Below are 27,077 nucleotides of genomic sequence, written 5' to 3'. Positions count from 1 at the left end.
ACCGGGATGGGGAACATGTACCAAGATAAGGAACATGTACCGGGATGGGGGACATATACCAAGATAAGGAACATATACCGGGATGGGGAACATATACCAAGATAAGGAACATATACCGGGATGGGGGACATATATCAGGATGAGGGTTACATATCAGGATGAGGCACATATACCGGGATGGAGGACATACACTACCGTTCAAAAGTTTGGGGTCACCCAGACAATTTTGTGCTTTCCATGAAATCTCATACTTTTATTAATCACATGAGTTGCCAAATGAATGTGAAATCTCGTCCAGACATTGACAAGGTTCGAAAAAAAGATTTTTATCTGAAATAATGTAGAAAAATATATATATATATATCTTCTTGCACGGTTGAGAATCAAAAGTAAAGGCAATGTTGAATTGAGGATAAAATAAATCTTGTTTTTAATTATTCATTTCAAAAAGTGATTACAAAAATGAAGAAAAGTAAGTTCATGACATGCAGTAATTATTTGAAGAGAAAACGAGCATTGTTCTTACATATAGTCTTGAGCAGCTGTCCGGGTGTTCGAGAGTCTCAAGGGATATGAGATCTCCTGAACAAGAGTTAGACCGGCTTTATATACTATTCTGACCTATAAACTACAACCACATATGGTGGCTTGCCACTATGTTCATAAGTTCTTCCATATTAAGTGAACCGTAGTTATTTTAACAATATGCATACAGTTATTTATGCATTACCTTAGTCTGAGATATTTAAGCCTAAAGTCTGAGATCTTTAGAACCATTCATTATCTCTAAATAGTCACATTTTGACAGCTTTGACTATTTTGACCTATACATTTCACAAGAGAGACAGCTGTGTGAGCCAAGGAACTCAGAATAACTCAGTCACTTCTCTAAAGTAAGCAAAGCCTGTTAGCTATTCTGTATGAGAGAATTAATCCATATATTTTTTTATTATAGAAATACTGATATTTTACAGTCCCCCCTGATTATGATTTGAGAAATATCATAATCAATCCTAACTCATTCTCTCACCATTCGTATCACATTCATTCTTTATTCTGAAAACCTTGTATCACATCTGCCCTGAATGTCATCTGAATTTTCAAACCTATTGTAAAAACAAAAATTAGATCAGAGAGTTATATTTTTTTCGTTTTAACATCTCTCTTAAAATATCATCTTCCTTTTTCATTTCTATCTTTATATTCTTATAAATTCTCCTAATTTTACACATAATAATTATTTGATATATTATACACAGCAAAACTATGATAAATAGAATAACAATCGGATTAGACAATACATTTCCTGCTGCCATTTTCGCTGAAGACTGTGACCAACTAGTTACAGATTTTCCTAAATTTCTCCACCAAGATGAGCCTGACATACTCGTCCATTCATGTTCAATATCATTTAGATTACCTTGTTCATGTCTAAATACAATTTCAGCTTCTTTTAATTGTTTTGTCAGCAGATTTAATAAACCCTTGTCTTTCTTTATTTCATTTGTCCACAAATCCCAAGGGAATTTATTGACTTGTGACAAATTGAACTGGATCGGAAGGATTTTCAGACGTCTTGAGCCTATTGACGTAATATTAATACTTCCTTCCTTCTTTGTGAGAGTTTTAACATTTCCCTCAATACAATATAAACCCATTGTCAGATTTTCGACATGTACACAAGATGAGAAGAATGCAGAAACTGCTTCTCTTCCTGACATGACTTGGAAACAAGTTTTGTTAGCGCTTACTGGTGTCACCAAGTCATGTATCGTGTGGATATTCTCAACTCTGGCATGACAAGAAGTATGATTATGGAAACATGAATGATAAATGACTTTATCCTGTCCAGGTAGACACATTACCTTGGAAACAAAATTTAAGCATGACGAAATGTCTAATTGTTCAATGTTTGTACCATCAAATGCAAAATCTGTGTACTGTAATTGATAATATAACAATTGTGTAGGGCTGACAGGAATTCCCAGAACACCTATAGGAACCAGGGTTTCTTCTCTTCCTGACACTGGAATCAGTGATGTTCCTACACAAATGTTCTGTTCACATCCTAACCACTTATTTACCCACAAATCTGTATGGTTTAACGCAAAGTTATATTCTATGGGCAAATTTCTTATTAGCCCTAAAGGGGTAATTCCACTTTGTAAGGCTTGTGCAATCATTTTCAGATTGGTGGAATATTCAATCTGAATTTCTAGACATGTTTTGGCCACTTGAGATTCCTGTTCACTTTCCATTAAAGCTAAAGTAGCATCTTGAAGATGTGATACAGAAGATCCCAATACAGTAGCAGTGTTCAAAACCATCTTTTCAAGGACTTGATTCAAGCTTTTCTGAATCTCTACCCCTTTTCCTCCAATATACCCAATATTTTCCAGATCTGATTTAAGTGTATGAATGTCCATAGTGTTAATTAAACTTCCTACTGTTCCTAATCCCCCCAAAATACCTTCAAACACTCCCCTCTTACTTCTAACCTGTGTTGAAGTTCTTTTCCCAAACCATTGTTCTATTCCCATCTCCATGTTAGTGAGATGTGGTTGACACTGGGGATATCTAGAAGAGATTTTCCAGTTAGACATGTTAAAGGTCCATACCATGGTCAGAAACACTCCATCTCGTAACAGAGGTTTCGTTTGGAACTGATTGATCTGAAAAGGAGTAGATGGTTGAAATCTTGTCTGTGTGCATACATTATCTACTGCTGACCATATATTTACCTTTACATCTCTACATTGTTTGTAGTTATATTTCGTTAAAATGCAACATTGGTAAGGTCCAGAATCCTTAGGAGATGGATTATCTACAGAAAAAATAAAATCCTTATTTAACCATCTCACGTTACCGGATTGACCTCTGTGTATAACATTTGTTGGACCATTTGAAAAACTTCCCAAAAATGATTTATCTTTGGTCCATATTAACAAAGATTCTGAAGGTAGCTCTAACCTCGTGTTGCATTTTAATAATAAAGGAGACATATTTTCTTGACTATATACTGCTTGTGGTGTAACCCTTACTTCTGGAGCTATAGTATTTGAAACTGTAAAAACTACAGATACCTGTACTTGTACTGGTTCTCTGGTTATCTGAAAATTCCATGTTTTTACCCAATCCTCGTCTCCTTCTGTAATAGAAAGAAATGCAGGATCTAAAACTTTCCCAAATAGTTGTGTCCTTAACCAAGCATCTGTTTTGGATGTTTCAACTTTCCCTTTTGCGATCATATCATTTGTAATATCTCCTGACCACACAGCTCTCTCTTCACCTCTTATCTCTATATTCCAGAATAACACATCTGTAGGACTACATTCCCATGTGCCTGTCTTATTATTGTGTATATAATCTCCTTGTAACTGTGTGAACTTCGTCTTAGGTCCTGTGGCTGCATGTAATATTATGTCAGTGTCATGTATAAAGTGTAGCTCAATACAGCATTTTGCACCAAAACCCATGCAAATGTTTCCAGTAATATCTACTGAATCGTCCGGTATGTCCTCATCTATTAAGCTTTGTAGATTCGTTCCTCTTGGTTTCCTTGGATGTAAAGTTCCTTTGAAAAGTTCCTTCACTTCACTAGTATTTGTTCCATGGTGTGAAATATCTTCAGCGTAGATCACAGTTGAAACAGTACAAAACAGCAGAAATGTGATTCCCATCAGATAGTAGCTTTTCCTGGGCAACGTCTTTTTCTCCTGAAGGATTGGTGTTGAATCCCTTCCGTCAAAGACGTGGAGTTTCATATTCCAGTTCTTATTGGAATCCATTTCTTCCTAAAAGAAATGCAGTATCATTATTTTGCAATATACAGTTTGCATTGATCAACATGTACCCACAATTTTTGTTGTCTGCGGGTATTTTTAACCACCTTAGATGCTCGTTGCACAAGAATCATCACTTGTCCCATGGTTTCGATAATTTCAAAGGGACCTTCCCAATTACTTTCCCAAGGTCCATTCTTCCTGAAAGTTTTAATCATCACTAGAGCCCCTTTCTTGAATTTGGATACATATGGTGGCTCCATTCTCTGCATTCTTGATGCAGCATGTGGAAGAATTGTTTTCAAATTTTCCTGCAACAATTGCAACCATTTGGACCTTGCAACAGCATCTTTTTGTGGTGTAGACAAAAATGGTTCATGAGGAAAAATCAATGGCATTTTTCTTCCTGTCATCAGTTCAAAAGGAGTAAACTGAGTTGTGGCAGAGGTTGTTCCTCTTACACTCAACAGTACAAGAGGTACTGCATCAACCCAAGTATTGCCTTTGTCCAATAACATCTTGGCAATTCTGGATTTTATTGTTCTATTCATCCTTTCCACAATACCAGCAGACTGTGGATGGTAGGGTACATGAAACTGTTGTCGTACCCCTAGAATAGCACAAACGGCTTGCATGATTTTTCCTGTAAAGTGACTTCCTCGATCAGAGGTGATCATTCTTGGGATCCCCCAAGTACAAAAGACATGATTAACTAATGCTCTAGCTGTAGACAAAGCATCATCTTTCCTGACAGGTAAAATTTCAACCCACTTAGAAAAAACATCTACTACAACCAATGCATACCTGAGACCATTTTTACCTGATGGTAACGGTCCAATGTAGTCGATTTGTAACGTAGACCATGGACCCTCTGCAGGTGCGATTCGGAGTAGTGGCGGTTTCTGTCCTTTTGGTCTTGGATTAATTTGGGCACAAATGAGACATGATTGAACAACACTTTGCACTGTCTCTTCCATCTTTTCCCAGTAAAATTTCTCTCTGAGAATGCCTAACAATTTTTGTTGGCCCAAATGACCCAAACTTTCATGATTGTATTTTGTGAACTCAACCTGTAGATGTCTTGGGACAACAGGACGCAACTCCCCGTTTAAGTCATGACACAAAACCCCGTTTTCACAAACAAAGGGAGGTTTTGGATCAACCCGGGAAGCAACAAGAGATGAGTCTTTTTCTTGTTCTTCCACAAAAGAAGGGATATGCGTGTCTGTTCTTTGAACTGCTGAAACCTCGAGCGGTTCAGGTTCAAACACCTCTTCTCCTGTCAGGGCTGCCTCTTTGGCTAGCATATCTGCGGTTGCATTTCCAACAGATAATTCATCATCAGATTTTTTATGGGCCGGAACCTTGACAATAGCAAAACCATTAGGGTTTTTTGATGCTATCCTGAAAATTGTCTTCAGTGTGTCACTGTGAACAAGAGTCTTATTAGATGAATCTACATAGCCTCTTTTTTCCCAAACTGACAAGTAATCTGTCAGTGATCTTACAACATAAGAGCTATCACTGTAGATTGTAATGGGACACTGATCATCTGCTTCATTCAGCTGTAGTACCATTTTTACTGCTTCTAGCTCTGCTCTTTGAGCTGAAAAATGACTCGGTAATTTGTGCTTCACAACCTGTCCTCTGTTGGGATAAAAAATGGCATATCCTGAATAATAGTGCCCATCTGAATAGAATCTGGAACCATCTACAAAAATTGGTTCGTCTGTTACCTCTGCTTTCCGTCTGAAAAGTGATGGACTTGGATCCTGAAAAGACTGTAAACAATCATGAGTTTGTCCTTCATATTGCATCAGCTGAGGAAGAACATATTTGGCCTTGTAATCTACCTCAATTTGTTTGGGAGACAATGACAATAACCAATGAGCAAATCTCTGATGTGACACACCTGGGATATTATTCTCAAAGAGAAGTTTTAGTGTAGAGTGAGGAGTTTGCAAAATGATTTTGTTGAACCCGACAATATGTTTGGTTGCTTTGACTGCAAAGTACACACCTACCAAGTGTCTTGCACAGGTCTCAAAACCTTTTTCAACAGGTGAGAGAAGTTTTGAAAAATAGCCCAAAATTCTCCACTCTTCTCCCTGTAATTGCAGCAATACAGCAGAAACAGAAATCTCCGATGTGTGCACTTGCAAAGCAAATGGAGCCGAAGGATCTACTGTGGACAAAGCAGGTGCATTTTGTAAATTCATTTTCAATTGTTCAAATGAGGTTTGCTGTTCATCACCCCAAGGACCAAAGTAATCACTGTTTTCACCTTTCAAAAGATCATATAAAGATCTGGCCTTATCTGCAAAATTCTCAATGAAATCCCTTGAATAATTCATAAGACCTAAAAAATGTCTCAATGCCTTGTGTGATGTCGGAATTGGTAGGGAAGCAATTGCCTCAATTCTTTCCTGCAGTGGCTGCCTTTTTCCTGGACTCAACAGCACCCCTAAAAATCTGACCTCAGTCTGCATCAATTTGACCTTTTTGGTGTTCAATTTCAACCCTGCATCATGCAGCAACTCAAACAATTCTGTCAGAAGAGAAACATGTGTCTCTTTATCCTCTGTAGACAATAAAATATCATCCACATATTGCAGAATGCAATCAGGCCTCGAAAATCTGGATAATACCTTTGCCAATGCCTGATGAAAAACACTAGGTGACAAATGTGCTCCTTGAGGTAACCTGCAAAACAGATATTGCTCGTCCAAGAAAGTAAATGCAAACTTATACTGACAACTCTTTTCAAGAGGTATACTGAAAAAACCATTGCTAATGTCCAGTACAGAGAAGTATTTGGCCTTTGCATTTAACCTTGCCATCATGTCATGAGTATCTGCCACAATTGGTGCGACATTGGGTGTATGCTTATTGAACATCCGTAAATCCAATATCATTCGATAAGAACCATCAGATTTCAAAACACACCACAAAGGATTGTCCGAATTTCTGCATAAAATCTGTGCCAAGTATATTTTCAGAATCACGACAATACCAGATGTCAATTTCTGTTTTGAAAGAACTAGGTATTTCCAAAATCACATTGGGAACTAAGGTTGCTTTAGTTCCACCTTTTCCACTGAAACCGACAATTGTACAAACTGGTGAATCTGGGTTTAGCTTCAAATCAAGGTTTGGAACACTTAACTGAGCTCCTGTGTCAATGAGGAATACAACATTCTGGCCTGCTAAACTTACTTTGATAAATGGTCTTCCACAGTCATCCAATGTAACTCGAGTCACAAATTCCAATGGATGTGGTACAGGAATAGTCTGTGATTGTCAGAAAGATGAAGGAGATGGGAGAAGACCTGTGTCCTTTTTAAAAGACCTTGGAATTCTATCCCTTGACTCTGTTTCCTTCACTGTCATTTCTCTGATCTGTCTGATTAATGGTGCATATGGTGACTGTGTTTGTCTGTTGGCAGTATGAGCAGGTGCAGATGATTGTAATGCAGGTGCGGAAGGTGTGGTGTATGATTTTGGCATGAGTCCGTTTTCCCTTCCAAGCTTACCTGTTCCTTGTGTACCCATCTCTGATTCTGCTCTCAAAAATTTCCTGCACTGCCACTTCAAGTGTCCAGGTATACCACAAAAATAACAATGGATATTGTTCCTTTGTGTAGTATTTTTACCTCTATGCTCAATGTGATCCCTGCTCTTGGAGAATACTGTGGCTCTAGGTTTCAGTTGACTGTCTTCCTTCTCATGAACTACCGCTATTTTAGCCTTGACCTGATTTTGTTTCATGGATCTCCTTATTCTGTCAATAAAAACTGTTGCTTCTTGCAATGATGGCTGAGTGTTAGCCAATTGCACTGAGGCAGGATCTAAGTACTTGAACTTCTTTACAAAAAATTTGATCATGGATGCTGGCTCTTCGTGAGGCCTGAGATCCATTACCATCCTATAGGCCTGTTCAAACTTTACCAAAAAAGAGAATGGGTCTTCAGAAATATTTGTTTGTAAACTCCCTAAAATATCAACTGTAGGCATGTCTTCTCCAGTTATAAACAATACTAATTGTCTAAGTCTGTCTTCTTTTGTACTATGTGCCATTTCATTCTCATCATTTAATCTGGGTGTGGTCTGTAATCTTTTTCCCATATGTGAAGGTAACCAAACTTTGAATATTTTATTCTTTTGCTCATCATTCAGATTGTATTTGTCTGTGTTTGATTCAAAAGTGTCCGCATTATAAAAGGCATCCATCTTATCATTGTAATTTGGAATGTCTTTTACAATTTTCATTAGCTGATCGTGTATTTTCAGATTAATGCGTGCTGCTCTGTCATGTAATTTTTTCCGTTGTAATTCTACTGCCTCTAATTCCTCTACTGAAGCATCTGGATTTTGCATATTTGGTACAAATGAAGAGGCAACACTGTCCTCCTGTTTACCTGTTGATCTTGTGTTAGCAGAAACCCTTTTTATATCTTGTCGTAATTTAGACAATAACTCTGTCCTGGTATCTATTTGATCTTCCAATTGTTCTATATGTTCTGACAAAATCAAACAATTTGGACAATCAAAGTAATCCCCGTCAGACTCTTGTGTGTCACCTGGTGTGTCAGTGTGATTAATGTCTTGTGTGACAATGCATGTTTTATAGGTGTTAGGTTCAGTTTTCTCAAAGACTAGGCTATTATACACATGAACTAGCTGCATAACATTCTGAAGTTTCCTTTGTAATTTTCTAACTGAGAAAAACCTTTTGTCAATTTTAACATTTTCTGCCTCACATTGATTATACAAACTAGACCATAATTGGGCATCCGTATGATTATGAACAAACTTGAAATCTATGTTACTTTTCTTAGCATAATCATGTATAAAATCCATTATATTTTTTTCTCACCTATTGAGAGTCTTTCCCGTCAATGGATGGTCCTCTGTGTCCTTATGCAATCCTCAGATCTCCGTCTGGATGAGACGCATGCAGCTCTTTACGATCCTCACCCGTCGTCTCCAGGTTCAGTGTGATCCTTGTGCCGTGAAATAGTGGAATTCGTGAGGAGGCTTGTACAACAGGTGGTTTTTTAGCAGAGTTCGTGCTCCCCCCTTGCACAATCGAGGAAGGAATGCCAGCCAAAATTAGCACAAAAGATCAGTCTGGCTAAGGCTCACCAAAATGTAGAAAAATATATATATATATATCTTCTTGCACGGTTGAGAATCAAAAAGTAAAAGCAATGTTGAGGATAAAATAAATCTTGTTTTTAATTGTTCATTCAAAAAGTGATTACAAAAATGAAGAAAAGTAAGTTCATGACATGCAATAATTATTTGAAGAGAAAACGAGCATTGTTCTTACATATGGTCTTGATCAGCTGTGTTGTCCGGGTGTTCGAGAGTCTCAAGGGATATGAGATCTCCTGAACAAGAGTTAGGCCGGCTTTATATACTATTCTGACCTATAAACTACAACCACATATGGTGGCTTGCCACTATGTTCATAACTTCTTCCATATTAAGTGAACCCTAGTTATTTGAAACAATATGCATACAGTTATTTATGCATTACCTTAGTCTGAGATATTTAAGCCTAAAGTCTGAGATCTTTAGAACCATTCATTATCTCTAAATAGTCACATTTTGACAGCTTTGACTATTTTGACCTATACATTTGACAAGAGAGACAGCTGTGTGAGCCAAGGCACTCAGAATAAGTCAGTCACTTCTCTAAAGTAAGCAGCCTGTTAAATAGATTCTGTATGAGAGAATTAATCTATATTATAGAAATACTGATATTTTAAATGCAGTCACTGTGTGCAGTCTCCTACTCCTGTGCAGTCACTGTGTGCAGTCTCCTCCTCCTCTGCAGTCACTGTGTGCAGTGTCTTCCACCTGTGCAGTCACTGTGTGCAGTCTCCTCTTTCTGTGCAGTCACTGTGTGCAGTCTCCTCTTTCTGTGCAGTCACTGTGTGCAGTCTCCTCTTTCTGTGCAGTCACTGTGTGCAGTCTCCTCCTCCAGTGCAGGCACTGTGTGCAGTCTCCTCCTCCTGTGCAGTCACTGTGTACATTCTCTTCCTCCTGTGCAGTCACTGTGTGCAGTCTCTTACCCTGTGCAGTCACTGTGTGCAATCTCTTCCTCCGATGCAATCACTATGTGCAGTCTCCTCCTCCTGTGCAGGCACTGTGTGCAGTCTCCTCCTCCTGTGCAGTCACTGTGTACAGTCTCTTCCTCCTGTGCAGTCACTGTGTGCAGTCTCTTACCCTGTGCAGTCACTGTGTGCAATCTCTTCCTCCGATGCAATCACTATGTGCAGTCTCCTCCTCTTGTGCAGTCACTGTGCGCAGTCTCCTCCTCCTGTGCAGTCACCGTGCGCAGTCTCTTCCTCCTGTGCAGTCACTGTGCGTAGTCTACTTCCTCCTGTGCAGTCACTGTGTGCAGTCTCCTCCTCCTGTGCAGTCACTGTGTGCAGTCTCCTCCTCCTGTGCAGTCACCGTGTGCAGTCTCCTCCTCCTGTGCAGTCACCGTGTGCAGTCTCCTCCCCCTGGCAGTCACCGTGTGCAGTCTCCTCCTCCTGTGCAGTCACTGTGTGCAGTCTCCTCCTCCTGTGCAGTCACTGTGTGCAGTCTCCCCCTCCTGTGCAGTCACTGTGCGCAGTCTCCTCCTCCTGTGCAGTCACTGTGTGTGCAGTCTCCTCCTCCTGCGCAGTCACTGTCTTCAGTTTCCGCCTCCTGTGCAGTCCCTGTGTGCAGTCTCCTTCTCCTGTGCAGTCATGTGTGCAGTTTCCTCCTCCTGTGCAGTCACTGTGTGCAGTTTCCTCCTCCTGTGCAGTCACTGTGTGCAGTTTCCTCCTCCTGTGCAGTCACTGTGTGCAGTCTCCTCCACCTGTGCAGTCACTGTGTGCAGTCTCCTCCACCTGTGCAGTCACTGTGTGCAGTCTCCTCCTCCTGTGCAGTCACTGTGTGCAGTCTCATCCTCCTGTGCAGTCACTGTGTGCAGTCTCATCCTCCTGTGCAGTCACTGTGTGCAGTCTCCTCCTCCTGTGCAGTCACTGTGTGCAGTCTCCTCCTCCTGTGCAGTCACTGTGTACAGTCTCTTCCTCCTGTGCAGTCACTGTGTGCAATCTCTTCCTCCGATGCAATCACTGTGTGCAATCTCTTCCTCCGATGCAATCACTGTGTGCAATCTCTTCCTCCAATACATTCACTGTGTGCAGTCTCCTCCTCCTGTGCAGTCACTGTGTGTGCAGTCACTGTGTGCAGTCTCCTCCTTTTCTCAGTCACGGTGTGCAGTCTCCTCCTCCTGTGCAATCACTGTGTGCAGTCTCCTCCTCCTGTGCAGTCACTGTGTGCAGTCTCCTCCTCCTCTGCAGTCACTGTGTGCAGTGTCTTCCACCTGTGCAGTCACTGTGTACAGTCTCTTCCTCCTGTGCAGTCACTGTGTGCAGTCTCTTACCCTGTGCAGTCACTGTGTGCAATCTCTTCCTCCGATGCAATCACTATGTGCAGTCTCCTCCTCTTGTGCAGTCAATGTGTGCAGTCTCCTCCTGTGCAGTCACCGTGCGCAGTCTCTTCCTCCTGTGCAGTCACTGTGCGCAGTCTACTTCCTCCTGTGCAGTCACTGTGCGCAGTCTACTTCCTCCTGTGCAGTCACTGTGTGCAGTCTCCTCCTCCTGTGCAGTCACTGTGTGCAGTCTCCTCCTCCTGTGCAGTCACCGTGTGCAGTCTCCTCCTCCTGTGCAGTCACCGTGTGCAGTCTCCTCCCCCTGGCAGTCACCGTGTGCAGTCTCCCTCCCTGGCAGTCACCGTGTGCAGTCTCCTCCTCCTGTGCAGTCACTGTGTGCAGTCTCCTCCTCCAGTGCAGTCACTGTGCGCAGTCTCCTCCTCCTGTGCAGTCACTGTGTGTGCAGTCTCCTCCTCCTGTGCAGTCACTGTCTTCAGTTTCCTCCTCCTGTGCAGTCCCTGTGTGCAGTCTCCTTCTCCTGTCCAGTCACTGTGTGCAGTTTCCTCCTCCTGTGCAGTCACTGTGTGCAGTTTCCTCCTCCTGTGCAGTCACTGTGTGCAGTTTCCTCCTCCTGTGCAGTCACTGTGTGCAGTCTCCTCCTCCTGTGCAGTCACTGTGTGCAGTCTCCTCCTCCTGTGCAGTCACTGTGTGCAGTCTCCTCCTCCTGTGCAGTCACTGTGTGCAGTCTCCTCCTCCTGTGCAGTCAGTGTGTGTGCAGTCTCCTCCTCCTGTGCAGTCACTGTGTGCAGTCTCCTCCTCCTGTGCAGTCACTGTGTGCAGTCTCCTCCTCCTGTGCAGTCACTGTGTGCAGTCTCCTGTGCAGTCACTGTGTGCAGTCTCTTACCCTGTGCAGTCTCCTCCTCCTGTGCAGTCTCCTGTGCAGTTACTGTGTGCAGTCTCCTGTGCAGTCACTGTGTGCAGTCTCCTGTGCAGTCACTGTATGTGCAGTCTCCTCCTCCTGTGTAGTCACTGTATGTGCAGTCTCCTCCTCCTGTGCAGTCACTGTATGTGCAGTCTCCTCCTCCCGTGCAGTCACTGTGTGCAGTCTCCTCCTCTTGTGCAGTCACTGTGTGCAGTCTCCTCCTCCTGTGCAGTCACTGTGTACAGTCTCTTCCTCCTGTGCAGTCACTGTGTGCAATCTCTTCCTCCGATGCAATCTCTGTGTGCAATCTCTTCCTCCGATACAATCACTGTGTGCAGTCTCCTCCTCCTGTGCAGTCACTGTGTGTGCAGTCACTGTGTGCAGTCTCCTCCTTTTCTCAGTCACGGTGTGCAGTCTCCTCCTCCTGTGCAATCACTGTGTGCAGTCTCCTCCTCCTGTGCAGTCACTGTGTGCAGTCTCCTCCTCCTCTGCAGTCACTGTGTGCAGTGTCTTCCACCTGTGCAGTCACTGTGTGCAATCTCCTCTTTCTGTGCAGTCACTGTGTGCAGTCTCTTCCTCCTGTGCAGTCACTGTGTGCAGTTTCCTCCTCCTGTACAGTCACTGTGTGCAGTTTCCTCCTCCTGTACAGTCACTGTGTGCAGTCTCCTCCTCCTGTGCAGTCACTGTGTGCAGTCTCTTCCTTCTATGCAGTCACTGTGTGCAGTCTCCTCCTCCTGTGCAGTCACTGTGTGCAGTTTCCTCTTCCTGTGCAGTCATTGTGTGCGGTCTCCTCCTCCTGTGCAGTCACTGTGTGCAGTCTCCTCCTCCGGTGCAGTCACTGTGTGGTCTCTTCCCCGTGCAGTCACTGTGTGCAATCTCCTTCCTTCGATGCAATCACTGTGTGCAGTCTCCTCCTCCTGTGCAGTCACTGTGTGCAGTCTCCTCCTCCTGTGCAGTCACTGTGTGCAGTCTCCTCCTCCTGTGCAGTCACTGTGTGCAGTTTCTTCCTCCTGTGCAGTCTCCTCCTCCTGTGCAGTCACTGTGTGCAGTCTCCTCCTCCTGTGCAGTGACTGTGTGCAGTCTCCTCCTCCTGTCAGTCACTGTGTGCAGATTCCTCCTCCTGTGCAGTCACTGTGTGCAGTTTCTTCATCTTTTGCTGTCACTGTGCAGTCTCCTCCTCCTGTGCAGTCACTGTGTGCAGTCTCCTCCTCTTGTCAGTCACTGTGTGCAGTCTCCTCCTCCTGTCAGTCACTGTGTGCAGTCTCCTCCTCCTGTCAGTCACTGTGTGCAGTCTCCTCCTCCTGTCAGTCACTGTGTGCAGTCTCCTCCTCCTGTCAGTCACTGTGTGCAGTCTCCTCCTCCTGTCAGTCACTGTGTGCAGTCTCTTCCTCCTGTCAGTCACTGTGTGCAGTCTCCTCCTTCAGTGCAGTCACCGTGTGCAATCTCTTCCTCCTGTGCAGTCATCGTGTGCAGTCTCCTTCTCCTGTGCAGTCACCGTGTGCAGTCTCCTCCTCCTGTGCAGTCACCGTGTGCAGTCTCCTCCTCCTGTGCAGTCACCGTGCGCAGTCTCCTCCTCCTGTGCAGTCACCGTGCGCAGTCTCCTCCTCCTGTGCAGTCACCGTGCGCAGTCTCCTCCTCCTGTGCAGTCACCGTGCGCAGTTTCATCCTCCTGAGCAGTCACCGTGCGCAGTCTCTTCCTCCTGTGCAGTCACCGTGCGCAGTCTCTTCCTCCTGTGCAGTCACCGTGCGCAGTCTCTTCCTCCTGTGCAGTAACTGTGCGCAGTCTCCTTCCTCCTGTGCAGTCACCGTGTGCAGTCTCCTCCTCCTGTGCAGTCACCGTGTGCAGTCTCCTCCTCCTGTGCAGTCACCGTGCGCAGTCTCCTCCTCCTGTGCAGTCACCGTGCGCAGTCTCCTCCTCCTGTGCAGTCACCGTGCGCAGTCTCCTCCTCCTGTGCAGTCACCGTGTGCAGTCTCCTCCTCCTGTGCAGTCACCGTGTGCAGTCTCTTCCTCCTGTGCAGTCACCGTGTGCAGTCTCCTCCTCCTGTGCAGTCACCGTGTGCAGTCTCCTCCCCCTGGCAGTCACTGTGCGCAGTCTCCTCCTCCTGTGCAGTCACTGTGCGCAGTCTCCTCCTCCTGTGCAGTCACTGTGCGCAGTCTCCTCCTCCTGTGCAGTCACTGTGCGCAGTCTCCTCCTCCTGTGCAGTCACTGTGTGCAGTTTCCTCCTCCAGTGCAGTCACTGTGTGCAGTTTCCTCCTCCTGTGCAGTCACTGTGTGCAGTTTCCTCCTCCTGTGCAGTCACTGTGTGCAGTTTCCTCCTCCTGTGCAGTCACTGTGTGCAGTTTCCTCCTCCTGTGCAGTCACTGTGTGCAGTTTCCTCCTCATGTGCAGTCACTGTGTGCAGTTTCCTCCTCATGTGCAGTCACTGTGTGCAGTCTCCTTCTCCTGTGCAGTCACTGTGTGCAGTTTCCTCCTCCTGTGCAGTCACTGTGTGCAGTTTCCTCCTCCTGTGCAGTCACTGTGTGCAGTTTCCTCCTCCTGTGCAGTCACTGTGTGCAGTTTCCTCCTCCTGTGCAGTCACTGTGTGCAGTCTCCTCCTCATGTGCAGTCACTGTGTGCAGTCTCTTACCCTGTGCAGTCACTGTGTGCAGTCTCTTACCCTGTGCAGTCACTGTGTGCAGTCTCCTCCTCCTGTGCAGTCACTGTGTGCAGTCTCCTCCTCCTGTGCAGTCTCCTGTGCAGTCACTGTGTGCAGTCTCCTGTGCAGTCACTGTGTGCAGTCTCCTGTGCAGTCACTGTGTGCAGTCTCCTGTGCAGTCACTGTGTGCAGTCTCCTGTGCAGTCACTGTGCGCAGTCTCCTCCTCCTGTGCAGTCACTGTATGTGCAGTCTCCTCCTCCTGTGCAGTCACTGTATGTGCAGTCTCCTCCTCCTGTGCAGTCACTGTGTGTGCAGTCTCTTACCCTGTGCAGTCACTGTGTGCAGTCTCCTCCTCCTATGCAGTCACTGTGTGCAGTCTCCTCCTCCTATGCAGTCACTGTGTGCAGTCTCCTCCTCCTGTCAGTCACTGTGTGCAGTCTCCTCCTCCTGTCAGTCACTGTGTGCAGTCTCCTTCCTCCTGTGCAGTCACTGTGTGCAGTCTCTTCCTTCTGTGCAGTCACTGTGTGCAGTCTCCTCCTCACGTGCAGTCACTGTGTGCAGTCTCCTTCTCCCGTGCAGTCACTGTGTGCAGTCTTCTCCTCCCGTGCAGTCACTGTGTGCAGTCTCCTCCTCCCGTGCAGTCTCCTCCTCCCGTGCAGTCACTGTGTGCAGTCTCTTCCTCCTGTGCAGTCACTGTGTGCAGTCTCTTCCTCCTGTGCAGTCACTGTGTGCAGTCTCTTCCTTCTGTCAGTCACTGTGTGCAGACTCTTCCTTCTGTGCAGTCACTGTGTGCAGTCTCCTCCTCCTGTGCAGTCACTGTGTGCAGTCACTGTGTGCAGTCTCCTCCTCCTGTGCAGTCACTGTGTGCAGTCTCCTCCTCCTGTGCAGTCACCGTATGCAGTCTCCTCCTCCTGTGCAGTCACCGTGTGCAGTCTCCTCCTCCCGTGCAGTCACTGTGTGCAGTCTCCTGTCTGGTGTGAGGCTGTGATGAGAGTCAGACACAAGGGTCGTTTCGTGCCCCCCAGGATGTAGAGAGACTGGATGCGGTTGAGAGTTGGGTGAATTACCGCCACAGCTGTGGTTACAACACAGAACATCAGTGTGAACTGGGTTCGGTGATTTCACCAAGTCAGATTTCGGAAAACCTGATTGGGGCTTCTATTTTTGCAAAGATCTGTAAGACAGTAATGGGACAGATCTCTCCCTCCCGTCCGTGTCTTGTTTCCTGCAGGTACGGGTTGGGTGGGTCAGTTTTTGGTCTCATGTCCAGCAGAGCTGGAGGTTGAGTGTTTGCCTGGCAGTATGAGACTGAGCACAGACCAGAGACCTGGGCCGAGCCAACACAGCCCCCGAGATTCCCACAGTGGTGCAGGCGCCCACGGCACCGGACTGTACACGGACACATCCAGCTGCGATCTGGATGGGAACGGAAATTGGCAAATACCTGGGTCACTGCCTCACTACCTTACATTTGGTGGAGAATGCGGGCAGTGTGAATTGAGGCCTACAACAAAGAAAACTGCAGGCATGTGATGAAGCCCGCAACGCTACAACTCAGGACCGCAGACAAGATGGAGGAATGACTAAAGCAGCTGGCCCTCTAAAATGCAGCAGACAGTCAGGACAACAAACTGCGACCCTAAGAGAGATACCCCCACCGAAGACCCCAGATCATCACAAGGCCCTGGACAAAGTCAGGCCGGCGCGGAGAAAGGGAGAATTTGCCCATCAAGCAGACCAGTGGGCTGAAGCGCTGGCTCCATTCTTGATGGGAGATGCCTAGAAACCATACTTCACCCTCAGCCGTGAGGATGCTTGGAATTATGGAAGATTCAAAGGTGAGATCTTTGTCTGAATGGGGGTCAACACGCTGGTATGGCAGAGCGGGTACACCAATGGTCCTTTGTGGAGGCCCGACCCGCTAGGTCTCAGGCATATGACTTACTGCATCTCATAAAAAAATGGCTCCATCCCGAGACCTGGAGCCCAGTCCAGATGGCTGAGAGGGTAGTAGTCGACTAGTTTGTAGAAACTCTGCAGATCACCATACAAGGGGACCTGGGCAACCTAGGTCAAGTGCTTAGCCCGACTGAACGCTATTTGGCCACCCAGGACCTGGTACAGGACTGTGTCCGACTGCTGCTATCAAGCTGGCTCCTTCAAGTAAATAAGCCAGGGAAAGGGACATGACCCTCTGCTGGGTTTAGTCAGAACCAAGCCCAAACTGAGAGTACCAGGAGCCCAGCTTCTGTACACTTGTCTCGTGGATGAGCAGTGCCACCGCTATCAGGTGCTTGTGGTGCCAAGAGATGAGCCTGCCAACCGCCGCTTGAGCCCATGGAAAAGAGGGGTAATCTGCATACATGGGGAACTGCAGGAGTAATTGACGCGGAGGTTACCCTTTTCACACTGAGCGGGGGGATTAAACATGTAGTGGGAGTAGTGAACAACCTTTCCTTATGGGACGATTTTGGGAAGAGACTTGCCCCTGTTCTGGTCCCTATAGGAGAGCAAAGTCAACTTTCCCAAGGTAAAGGTCTGTCCGGGCGTGGAACCCAAAGATCCCAAGTCAGGGATACCTGCAGCTGGAGCAGAGGCGGTATTTCCTCATATGGCAATTGCTATACTGGGTTAACAAAATTCGAGAAGTAGAACAGCTGGTAGTGCCCCAATCTAACCGCTGGGCGGTGCTGCTTGAGATGGCCCACAAACACGTGCTGGGTGGTCATCTAGGGGTTAAAAAGACACGAGCGTATTCTGCAGCTTCTGGGCCCGGGGTTTATGCCGAGGTTTTGTGAGTTTTGCCCAGAGTGTCAGCTAACCACAGCCACCGCAAATTTCCACTGGTTCCTCTGGCTTTTATCGAGGTTCCTTCTGAGCAGGCTGCCATGGACCTGGGAGGGCCGATAGTAAAATCAGCCCGTGGCCACCAAAACAAATTAGTGGTGGTGAATTATGCTACTCACTACCTGAAGGCAATGCCTATTCGTCCTACCTCGGCAAACCGTATTGACCGGGAGCTAAGGAGATCCCTACAGATGAGTGGACTCCTTTTATGTCCAACATGACAGCGGAGTTGTGCGCCGCCCACAGACAGGTGGTTCAGTGGAGAGACTTAACAAAACATGAAAATCTGGGTTGAAAAAAATAGTATCCAAAGCTGGGAAGGATTGGGACATGTTGCTGCCCTACTTAATGTTTGCCATCCGGGAGGTATCGCAGTCATCAACAGGGTTCTCTCCGTTCAAACTATTATATGGCAGACATCCCAGAGGCCTGATGGACATTGCCAAAAAGGCATGGAAAGGGGAGGCGACGTGTGGTGGACTCTAGTACAGTCCCAGCAAATACACAAGATGGTGCAAATTACAGTCTCACCCTTCCGCTGGCTCGCCGGGATAAGAGCAGCTGCGACTTTGGGGTTTTCAGAGCCAACTACCCCCACCAGTGGCACCCGCTTTGACAGGCACCCACAGAGAGGAGATAATGACAGGCTTAGGAAGATGACAGTCCATTGGTGCCAGCTGATCTGATTGTCTCAACCTAGCTTCTTTGAACGTCTCCATGGGGCCTGGTGACCTGATTGTCACAACTTGGCTTCTCTGAAATTCTCCATGGGTTCAATGATGCTCAATTGATCAGATCTCTATTCCTCCAGCTGGGTCCACAGTCCCTTAAGCTGTCATGCTGTACAGTGTCTCAAATCTGTTTTCCTCTGGTTGGAGCCATGGTGTCTTGGCTACTGTCATGAAGAGTCATAAATCTATATTCCTGCAGTTGGAGCCATGGTTTCAGGCTGTTGTTCTGTAGTGACTCTCTGCGGAAGTATAGAGGTCCCTTTTAATACACACATCTGTCCTTAAGGCCATCATCCACAGGTTCAGGGCAAGGATACATAAGGTCAACTGTCATTGTTCAAGAATTCAATCTGCAATCTTCGAGGGTCAATAAGCTGCATGGACTGATACAATGGATAATCAACAAATTAGCAAACATCGATTGTTCGATGACCCTGCATTCCTGTGCGCCAAGGATAGCAGAACAATAAGCTGCAACACACATCAATTCAAGAGTCAACATTCAGGCTCATATGAAAAATGGCCTATGTCTCTTGACCTACTAGAAAAAATGAATTAATGCTATTTAATCACATTGCCCCCCTCTTAATTAGCCAGACATGATAGGCTTCCAATCATCCTCCTGATCCCCGGCTTGACCTGGGTAACTGCTCATGTAATCCACGAGAACTGATCTCGTATCCATTGCATCCACACATAGCATCCTCTGCATCCTGTGGTTTCTGGAAGCTGATGAAAGCAAAAGATGTAGCCCTACCTCCCTCGTGATTCTTCAACTTGATGGTACGGATCTGCCCATACCAATAGAATAACTACTCCAGCTCCTTTTCCCGCTTGAGGCTTCAGGTCCCAATGTGACCAACAACTCATGGATTTGGGTTGCTTGGGACTGAGTATTTGATTCCAGATTACCACTGGATCCTTGATTTGGCAGGCAGTTCAATTCCTCTTCGTCAAGCTCATCGTCCTCCACAATGTTCTTGCCATCCCAAAGGACCAATTTCTGTATCAAATCCGACTTGAGTGTCAGTGGCCCTGCATTTGATCTGCCGAAGCTGCCACAACTCCTGTAGTCCCCATTTCTTGTTGTACCTGCATATCCCCTGTGGTTCTGCTCCCAAGGCCGAGCTTGTTGGGTTGGACATGGTGGTGTCCAAAACCTGCTGTGTATGCCTCACCTATGGTATGCTGGGACTGTATCTGCCTCCCTGGTTGTGGAGCACTTGATCGGTGTCTACGAACACAAGTCCCCTGCAGCTCTCCCGGATCCGCCTGCCTGAGTAGTATCTCCCCACTGTCATCAAGTGTGGAGACACGAGGGTCAGTGGGTGGTCTTGTCCTCTGGCCCGGATCCCTTTAGAAAGACCGCATGGACCAGGGCTCATCCCACTGACGACCGCACTCCTTCCCTATGAGCATAATGCTACTCAGGCAACACAAGGTGAGCCGGTTGTTAACAGAGTGGTGGTAAAACTTTACTGAATCACCAACAGACAAGAACATACAGAACAGTCCAAGCAAATACACAAGATGGGGCAAATTACAGAGTCTCACCCTTCCACTGGCTTGCCGGAATTAGAGCAGCTGTGACTTTGGGGCTTCCAGTGCTGACCACCTCCACCAGTGGCTCCCTGCTTTTGGTGGGCACCCACAGAGAGAAGGTAATGACAAGCTTAGGAAGCTGACAGTCCATCAAGGTACGTGGCCAGGTGACCTGATTGTCCCAACTTGGCTTATCCGAACGTCTCCATTGATTCAGAGATGGTCAACGGATCAGATCTGTATTCCTCCAGCAGGGGCCATGGTCCTCTGTTATCCTGCAGAGTGTCTCAAATCGGTATTTATTTGGTATTCCTCCGGTTGGAGCCATGGTGGCATGGCTACTGTCATGTAGAGTCTTAAATCTGTATTTCTGTGGTTGGAGCCATGGTTTTTTGGCTGCTGTTCAATTGCGTGTCTCTGCAGAAGGATAGAGGTCCCTTTTTATACCCACATCTGTCCTCCAGGCCATCAGGTCAGGGGGAATATGGGATGAGGTCTACTCTCATTGTTCGAGTATTCAATCAATCTGCATAGTTTGTCCTTCAATGTTTGCAGGTCAACAAGCTGCATGGACTGGGACAATAGGTAATCCACATATTAGCAATCATTGATTGTTCAATGACCCTGCGTCCCTGTCCACCAAGGATAGCAGCACAATCAGCGGTAACAAACATCACTTCAAGAGTCAACATTCAGGCTCATATGAACAATTGTTCTCCTGTCCTATTGGGAAATATGTCTGGTATAATTAAGAACACACGCTGTGTCATCACAGTCCGAATTCCAAAGCTGGACGGACCGTTATGGTCACAATTTGACCTTTGTCCAATTCCCCAGGTAGATGAAGAAATTAAGAGACTGGGTCAGGCCCGTACTTCACAACACTCCATCTGATCAATGGTCACTGGCAGGTGCCTTTGACAAAGTTGGCGAGAGAAGACCACCTTCTAACCCCGGAGGGTCTCATCACCATGTTGACTTGCCTTTTGGGTTACATGGGGCCTCAGCCATGTTTCACAGGCAGATGGACATAGTTTGAGAATCCCATGTTAAGCATGCGTCGGCGTACCTGGGCCATGTCATCATCTACAGTGACGACTGTCAGAATCACTTATCTTGTACAAGTGGGAGTGGCTCAGAGCCACAGGCCTAACAGCAAACCCCAAAAAATGTGTAAAAGGTCTTGAGAAAGCACGTTACTTGGGGGTACGTGACTGGTCGAGGGCTCATTATGGGGGTTGGTCATTCATGGAGCGATTACTGAGACATCAATCATTCCAGGGTGATCACCGAGGTGTCGATCATTCATGGGTCGATCATCGAGGCGTCGATCATTCAAAGGGCGATGACTGAGTCATCAACATCAAAGAGGCTCCATGATGAACGTCCTCATGGCCACAAGGACAAACCAGTCAATACGGGGAGGCTTCCGGCTCATGTGTGCAGCATGCGGTTGTGGACGGCGGATGGTTAATGATTGTCGGCCGCATCCTCATTAAAAGCAGGAGAAACTTCTGCACAAGCTAATGAGTAACTGCGTGCGCGGAGGCGCGAGGTCATGTGACTGCCACCCGGGGATCGGGACTAAGGTAGAAAGGACTGAGCCAGCGGACAAAGAACTAAAGGGGGAACGGAGTGAGCAGCTCTGCGGCTTTGTGATTGGCTGCTTCGGTTCTTCGTCTCTGTTTACACTAATTGGTTACAAAACTCTAATTTCACATAACCACTTACACTCCAATCACATCCAGAGCTGCGCTCATAGTTCTGCTATTCAGAGTCAGAGCTCTAAATTATTTACAGATGCTGCTTTGTGTGTGACTGGAGATGAGATAAAGGATTTACAGGGACTTTCTGCAGCAGTCTCGCCTCTCATGTCTCCCCTCACATGTCTCTCTGCTTTCTGGGGTTAAAATGATTTGTCCTCAGAAAGCCAATGAGCCTTGTGTGATACTGGGGCGCCATCTACTGGTCAGAAGAGGAAGTGCAAGGGGACTTTCTAACCAAAGCTCTGTAGGTGACAGATAAGGCCTCTTTCACACATCAGGTTTTCGCCGTCAGGCGCGATCCGGCGCTTTTGACAGAAACCGGATCCGGCGAAATGCAATGCCGGATCCGGTTTCCCCCCCATTGACTTGCATTTGCGCCGGATCGTGCCGGATGGCCATGCGTTTCATCCGGTTTTCGCCGGATCCGGCAAAGTGTCGCGATCCGGCGTCTGGAAAAAACGGCTACTATAACGTTTTTTGTCTCTGGCGAAAAAGCCGGACACGCCGGATCCGGCGCGTCCGGCTTTTTCACACAATGAAAGCCTATGAGCGCCGCAATGCGCCTGATCCGGCGAAAGCCGGATCCGGTGGCCAGATCCGTTTTTTTTGGTCTGAGCATGCTCAGTAGGCCACAAGGGTCAATTTTAAAAACCAGATCCGGCGTAATCCGTCGAAAAACGGATAGAAAAACGGATGAACCGGATGAGACGGATCCGGTTTTGTCTGTCAAGAACAAGACGGATCCGGCAGAAAACCGGATCCGGCACATCAGGTTTTACAAAACATTTGCCGGATCCGGCATTCCGGCACAACGCCGGATCGCGCCTGACGCCGAAAACCTGATGTGTGAAAGTAGCCTAAGACGACATGTGACAGCAGAATAGTGACTGCAGCTCTGGAGGTGAGTGGAGTATAAGAACGCAGGATAGTGAGTGCAGCTCTGGGTATGAGTGGAGTATAAGAGCGCAGAATAGCGTGTGCAGCTCTGGGTGTGAGTGGAGTATAAGAACCCAGAATAGGGAGTGCAGCTCTGGGTGTGAGAGGAGTATAAGAACGCAGAATAGCGAGTGCAGTTCTGGGTGTGAGTTGAGTATAAGAACGCAGAATAGTGAGTACAGCTCTGGGTGTGAGTGGAGTATAAGAACGCATAATAGTGAGTGCAGCTCTGGGTGTGAGTGGAGTATAAGAGCGCAGAATAGTGTGTGCAGCTCTGGTTGTGAGTGGAGTATAAGAACACAGTAGTGTGTGGAGCTCTGGGTGTGAGTGGAGTATAAGAACGCAGAATAGTGAGTGCAGCTCTGGAGGTGACTGGAGGATAGAGCACGCCCAGGAAGAGGAGGAGCATCTGTGCTGAGCATCTGCAGGCTAGGGTCTTGCTAAGCTCCTGGGAAGGGAGGTTTTTTCCTGCAAGGACTTTCCATCTGCCCCCTTCCCAGGAAAGAGGACTTTCCCTGGGACTGAGCGCCGGGGCTGTGCCCCTGGCTCCCACCCTCCGGCAAGCCAGCTGGGGGTGGGGGGCCTCAGCACCATCCGGAGGCCAGGGTGCAGCCAGCCAGTCCCAGGGAGATGGGGAAGAGACGGAGCCAAGAGAGAGGGGGTCGCAGGACCCAGGAGCCCCGGGACACCGGGCCCCCCGAAGCTGGTACCGTGGCGGCTCCTCCTCCCGGAGGAGTGGCGGCCCAGAGCAGAGGTGCAGTGGCAGAGCCCCCCAACATCTGGGGCTCCAGAGCTGAGGGAGAGCCATCTACCATCTACGCCTCCCGCATCCATGCGCACCTCTGCGAATATGAGGAGGCCGCCAAACAGCTGAGAAAACTCCGGGAGGAGTTAAGGGGAGCACGAGCGGTGGCTAAGAACCGGCTCCCCGCCTCGAGACGAGCTGAGGTCTCCACCACGGTGGAGAGGCTGAAGGGGGCTATCAGGGCCTTGGAGGAGATACGAGCGGCTATCCTGAGTGGGAGCGGCCCCTTTGCAGAGAAACTGAAAAATGATGACCGGTTTAGAGCCATGACCGGAGGGTCTCCTGGGGGGTCAGGAGGCCCCTGCCAGGTGGAGGGCCAAGAGGAGGAGGAGGAGGATGGCGGAACATCTACGCCTGCCCCACCTGAAGGCCTGGTGAGCAACAACACCCAGGTAACATGCAGCGGGGTTGCCCCTGAGCAAGTGGCTCTCCCACCGGACTCCAGTTACTCGGAGGAAAGTGGGGGCGAGGGGGAGGCTGGTGGGAGTGGGGACAGTAGTAGTGAGGGGGGCTGCCTCGTCCTACAACAGGTGAGGCAGATCGAGTCCCCAGAGCGGTTTGGCACACTGCTCTTTGGGGATGAGGTCTGCCCTGAGGACGAGGCAACCGGAAAGAGGAAAAAGAAAAAAAACAAGCGCAAGCCAAAAAACACCGTGGCTGACAAACTTATGTTTGTCCCTCTTTCCGGGGCCCCTCTGTCCCGCTGTATGGAACCCGCTGCCCACCCCGGCTCGGGCCCTGTGGTGGGTCCGCAGCGGGGGCGCAGGCAGAGTGATGTGTGCCTGGGCCTTACCGTCACATCTGGTGGTGGCGGTGAGGGTTCAGGCAGCGACATGGAGGTCGGTGCTGGTGCCATTGGTGTAACAGCCGCTGGCGGTATTGGCAGTAGTGGTGTCCGGGCTCAGTCCCCGGTGGCAGGGGGGGCTGGCCTGGCGCTCAGCACGGGTACAGCCAGGACCGCACCTCCGGCGGTGAGTGCTGGGGTCTCTGGATCCCCCACGCACGGGTCCGTTAAGTCTGGTCCACTTATGGGGGTCCAGAGACCTAGAAAGGGCGTGGAGGCTGCTGTGAAGCAGCAGCTAAAAAAATGCAAGGGGCTGGTAGCTCCTCTGACGGCGCCCGTGGCAAGAGCGGGGTCCCCAGCGCGTAGACCCAAAAAGGGGTCCGTGCTGGGGGCACCGCCGCCGCTGGGCGACGAGGGGGAGTGGCCAGCCCTGCCAACATCAAGTGGTGGGTTCAGGGGCGCAGTGACGGTCCGTGAGGGGGGCGTGGCCTCCCCGAGTGTTGCCCAGCCTGCAAAGGCTGCGGCATGCGGGGGGGCGTGTCCTCCTCGGCCGCTGTCCCGCCCGCTGTGCCCACGTCACCTGGGGGGGGAGTGGCCTCGCAAGGGGTCACTGCTCTGCCCGGGGTGGCTGCGGCCGGCGTGGGGGGCGTGGCCTTGGCGGACCCACTGCCTCCTGTCCCGCCTACCCCCTCAAGCAGCATAGTGCCCCCAAAAGTCGGTAGGGAGTTGTCGGGGTCCCCAGCCCGCTTACCTCCATCTGGTGGTGCGGGGGCTCTGGCGCTCCTTGGGAAGCCGGCGGGGGTGAACAGCAGAGGGCAGGGTGCGGTGGCAGTGGCCGTCCCTGTCCTCAATGCAAAGACACCGCAAAAAGAAAAAAAATTGGAGCCAGAGAACCCAGGAGCTGCTGCTGCTCCCAGGCTCGGGCAGGGCGTACTGAGTGCGCTCTGCTCGGAGGTATTTAAAGGGGCAGCGGCACTCCTGGACAAGAGTTGGAGCAGTGCCAGCAGCTCCAAGGAGCAGAGCACTGGCCAGTCAGGGCCCCCAGCAGGCAGGCAGGGGTACTGCAACACCAAGTCTGCTAATGTAAATAGTGGTCTATCTGGAAGTGAGAGTGGGAGTGAGATAGGAGATATTTTTGAAGAGTTGTTTGAGGACATAAATGGTGATGTGAGCGATATGGATGAGGGAGTGAGTGTGAATGTGGCAGTAAATGCTGGAGTGAGTGCCGGAGCGAGTGGAAATAATAAAAGAGTGAACGGGAGAATGAATGAGGGTGCTGGCACAAGTGGTGGTAGTGGTGGGAGGGCTGGCCCGTCTGCCCCCCCAGCCGCGAGGCCCCAACGTAATTATGCGGGGGTCGCGGCTGGGGGTAGGGGTGGTTCCGGGGGGGTCTCCTCGCCTCCGGGCTCCGGGGACGGCGGTTTGCACCGCCGTTTCCTGGAGGCCCTCCAAAGGGGAGAAAGATCGATCATGGTAGAGGGGAGGACAGTGGACCTGTCTTTCTGGATAGAGAGACATGGCCTAGCAGCCTTCCAAAATCAAAGGGAGGGAGGGACTGTTTGGTCTCTCCCCACAGCCGGGCAGGGGCCGCCAAGAAGGAATGTGGTCCGTCTTAGGTGGGGGGGCAGTGAAGCTTGTCCACCTAGGAGCAAGGTGGTGGAGCTCCTCCTTAAGATGGGCTTCGGGGCGAATGACATCTTTGCCCTGATACACCCTTCGGCGTCCCGCTTCTTCGACGTCAGCTTCGTGCGGCCAGAGGGGCTTGAGCTCTTCTGGTCAAACTACGAGCTGGTGCGAGAAGAGCCCGGATGGCGAGACTTCGTGGCTCAAGCGGTGTCTCGCCAAAATTCCGTCAAGCGAGTGACCGTGGTTACATGTAACGAGTCACTCGCAGGCGTGGACATCATGACGTGGCTTTCCCGTTACGGGGAGGTCACCGAGGTCCCAAAAAAGAACAGGGACGAGTTTGGCATCTGGTCGGGGGGCTGGACCTTCATGGTCAAATTGAAGGTTTCCGGCGGCACGGTCACCCACATCCCTTCCTCGGCGTTCCTGGGAAGGGACAGGATCCTGGTCTTCTACCAGGGGCAACCGAAGGTCTGCCACAAGTGCGGCGACCCCACTCACTTCAGCGCCAACTGCAAGGTGCAGAAGTGCGCGTTGTGTGGTGGGGTAGGTCACCTGGCTGCCTTGTGCAAAGACATTCGGTGCCACCTGTGTGGTGACCTGGGTCACCCTCTCAGCCGCTTCCCTCGCTCTTTCTCTAATGCCGCCACAGGCCCGGTGGGGGGAGACCGCGGGGGGGCAACCCCCGGTGGCGCTGCTTCTGCTGTGGCAGGTGGTGGCGAAGGGGGAAGGGCTGAGGGGCCAGTGAGGAAGGGCAATGCTGCAAGGGGCCCCGCGTACCAGCGGAGGCAGGAAAAGCGCCAGGGAGGTAAGGGACAGGTGGAGCCTCGGGCAACCGGGGTGATGCCTGCTCCTCCCTCCAGGCCCGTGGCCAAAGCCTCTGAGGCCCTGGGGGAGAGTGCGGTGAGTGAGGAGATCAGGAGGATGGAGAGAGAGGAGAAAGCGGCTGACTCGGACAATTCCTCTCAGTATGAAAGTGTTGATGAGGATGTCCAAGAGCAGCCTACAGCACCAGGTGGCAAAACCAGGCGTGCCAAGCGCAAAGCGGTGGGGAGGAAGGCTGACAAGCCTTCAAAGTCCCCCCCGCCCCCGACCACAAGGGTGCATACGGAAGGGCCCGCTGACCCCCCTCTGATCAGACTCTCCAACCGGTTCAGCGCCCTCGGAGGTTCAGATGATGAACCGCAAGACGAGGGTACTGGGCCGGGGGCAACACCGGGGGGTCCTTCAGGGGATGGCGGAGTCCGTCCCTCAGGGGGCATTGCTCCTCCTGAGGGGGGGACA

General features: G+C 49.0%; 1 protein-coding gene across 2 annotated transcripts; it reads right to left on the bottom strand.

Moving 5' to 3' along the window:
- Positions 1 to 406: 406 nt before the first annotated feature.
- On the bottom strand, positions 407 to 25,825 carry LOC141053918 (uncharacterized). Of its 2 annotated transcripts, none has more exons than XM_073551087.1 (2): positions 6,999 to 25,825; positions 407 to 3,794 (listed from the first exon to the last, which is right to left on the bottom strand). In XM_073551087.1, the coding sequence occupies exon 2, from the start codon at positions 3,786 to 3,788 to the stop codon at positions 1,125 to 1,127; it is 2,664 nt and encodes an 887-aa protein (XP_073407188.1). In that variant the 5' UTR covers positions 3,789 to 3,794; positions 6,999 to 25,825; the 3' UTR covers positions 407 to 1,124. The 2 variants fall into 2 exon arrangements, with proteins under 2 accessions (XP_073407188.1, XP_073407189.1); XM_073551088.1 differs by having other exon boundaries at positions 8,659 to 25,825.
- Positions 25,826 to 27,077: the final 1,252 nt, after the last annotated feature.

Source organism: Dendrobates tinctorius, unplaced genomic scaffold, assembly GCF_039654945.1.
Source record: "Dendrobates tinctorius isolate UK_male_01 unplaced genomic scaffold, ASM3965494v1 ptg000173l, whole genome shotgun sequence".
Lineage (NCBI taxonomy): Eukaryota > Metazoa > Chordata > Amphibia > Anura > Dendrobatidae > Dendrobates > Dendrobates tinctorius.
Note: the sequence above shows the minus strand (reverse complement) of the source record. Positions and strands in the feature narration are given on the sequence as shown.

Bases quoted from the DNA above. Each gene is read 5' to 3' on its own strand.
- LOC141053918 (XM_073551087.1), bottom strand. From the start codon at position 3,788: ATGGATTCCAATAAGAACTGGAATATGAAACTCCACGTCTTTGACGGA.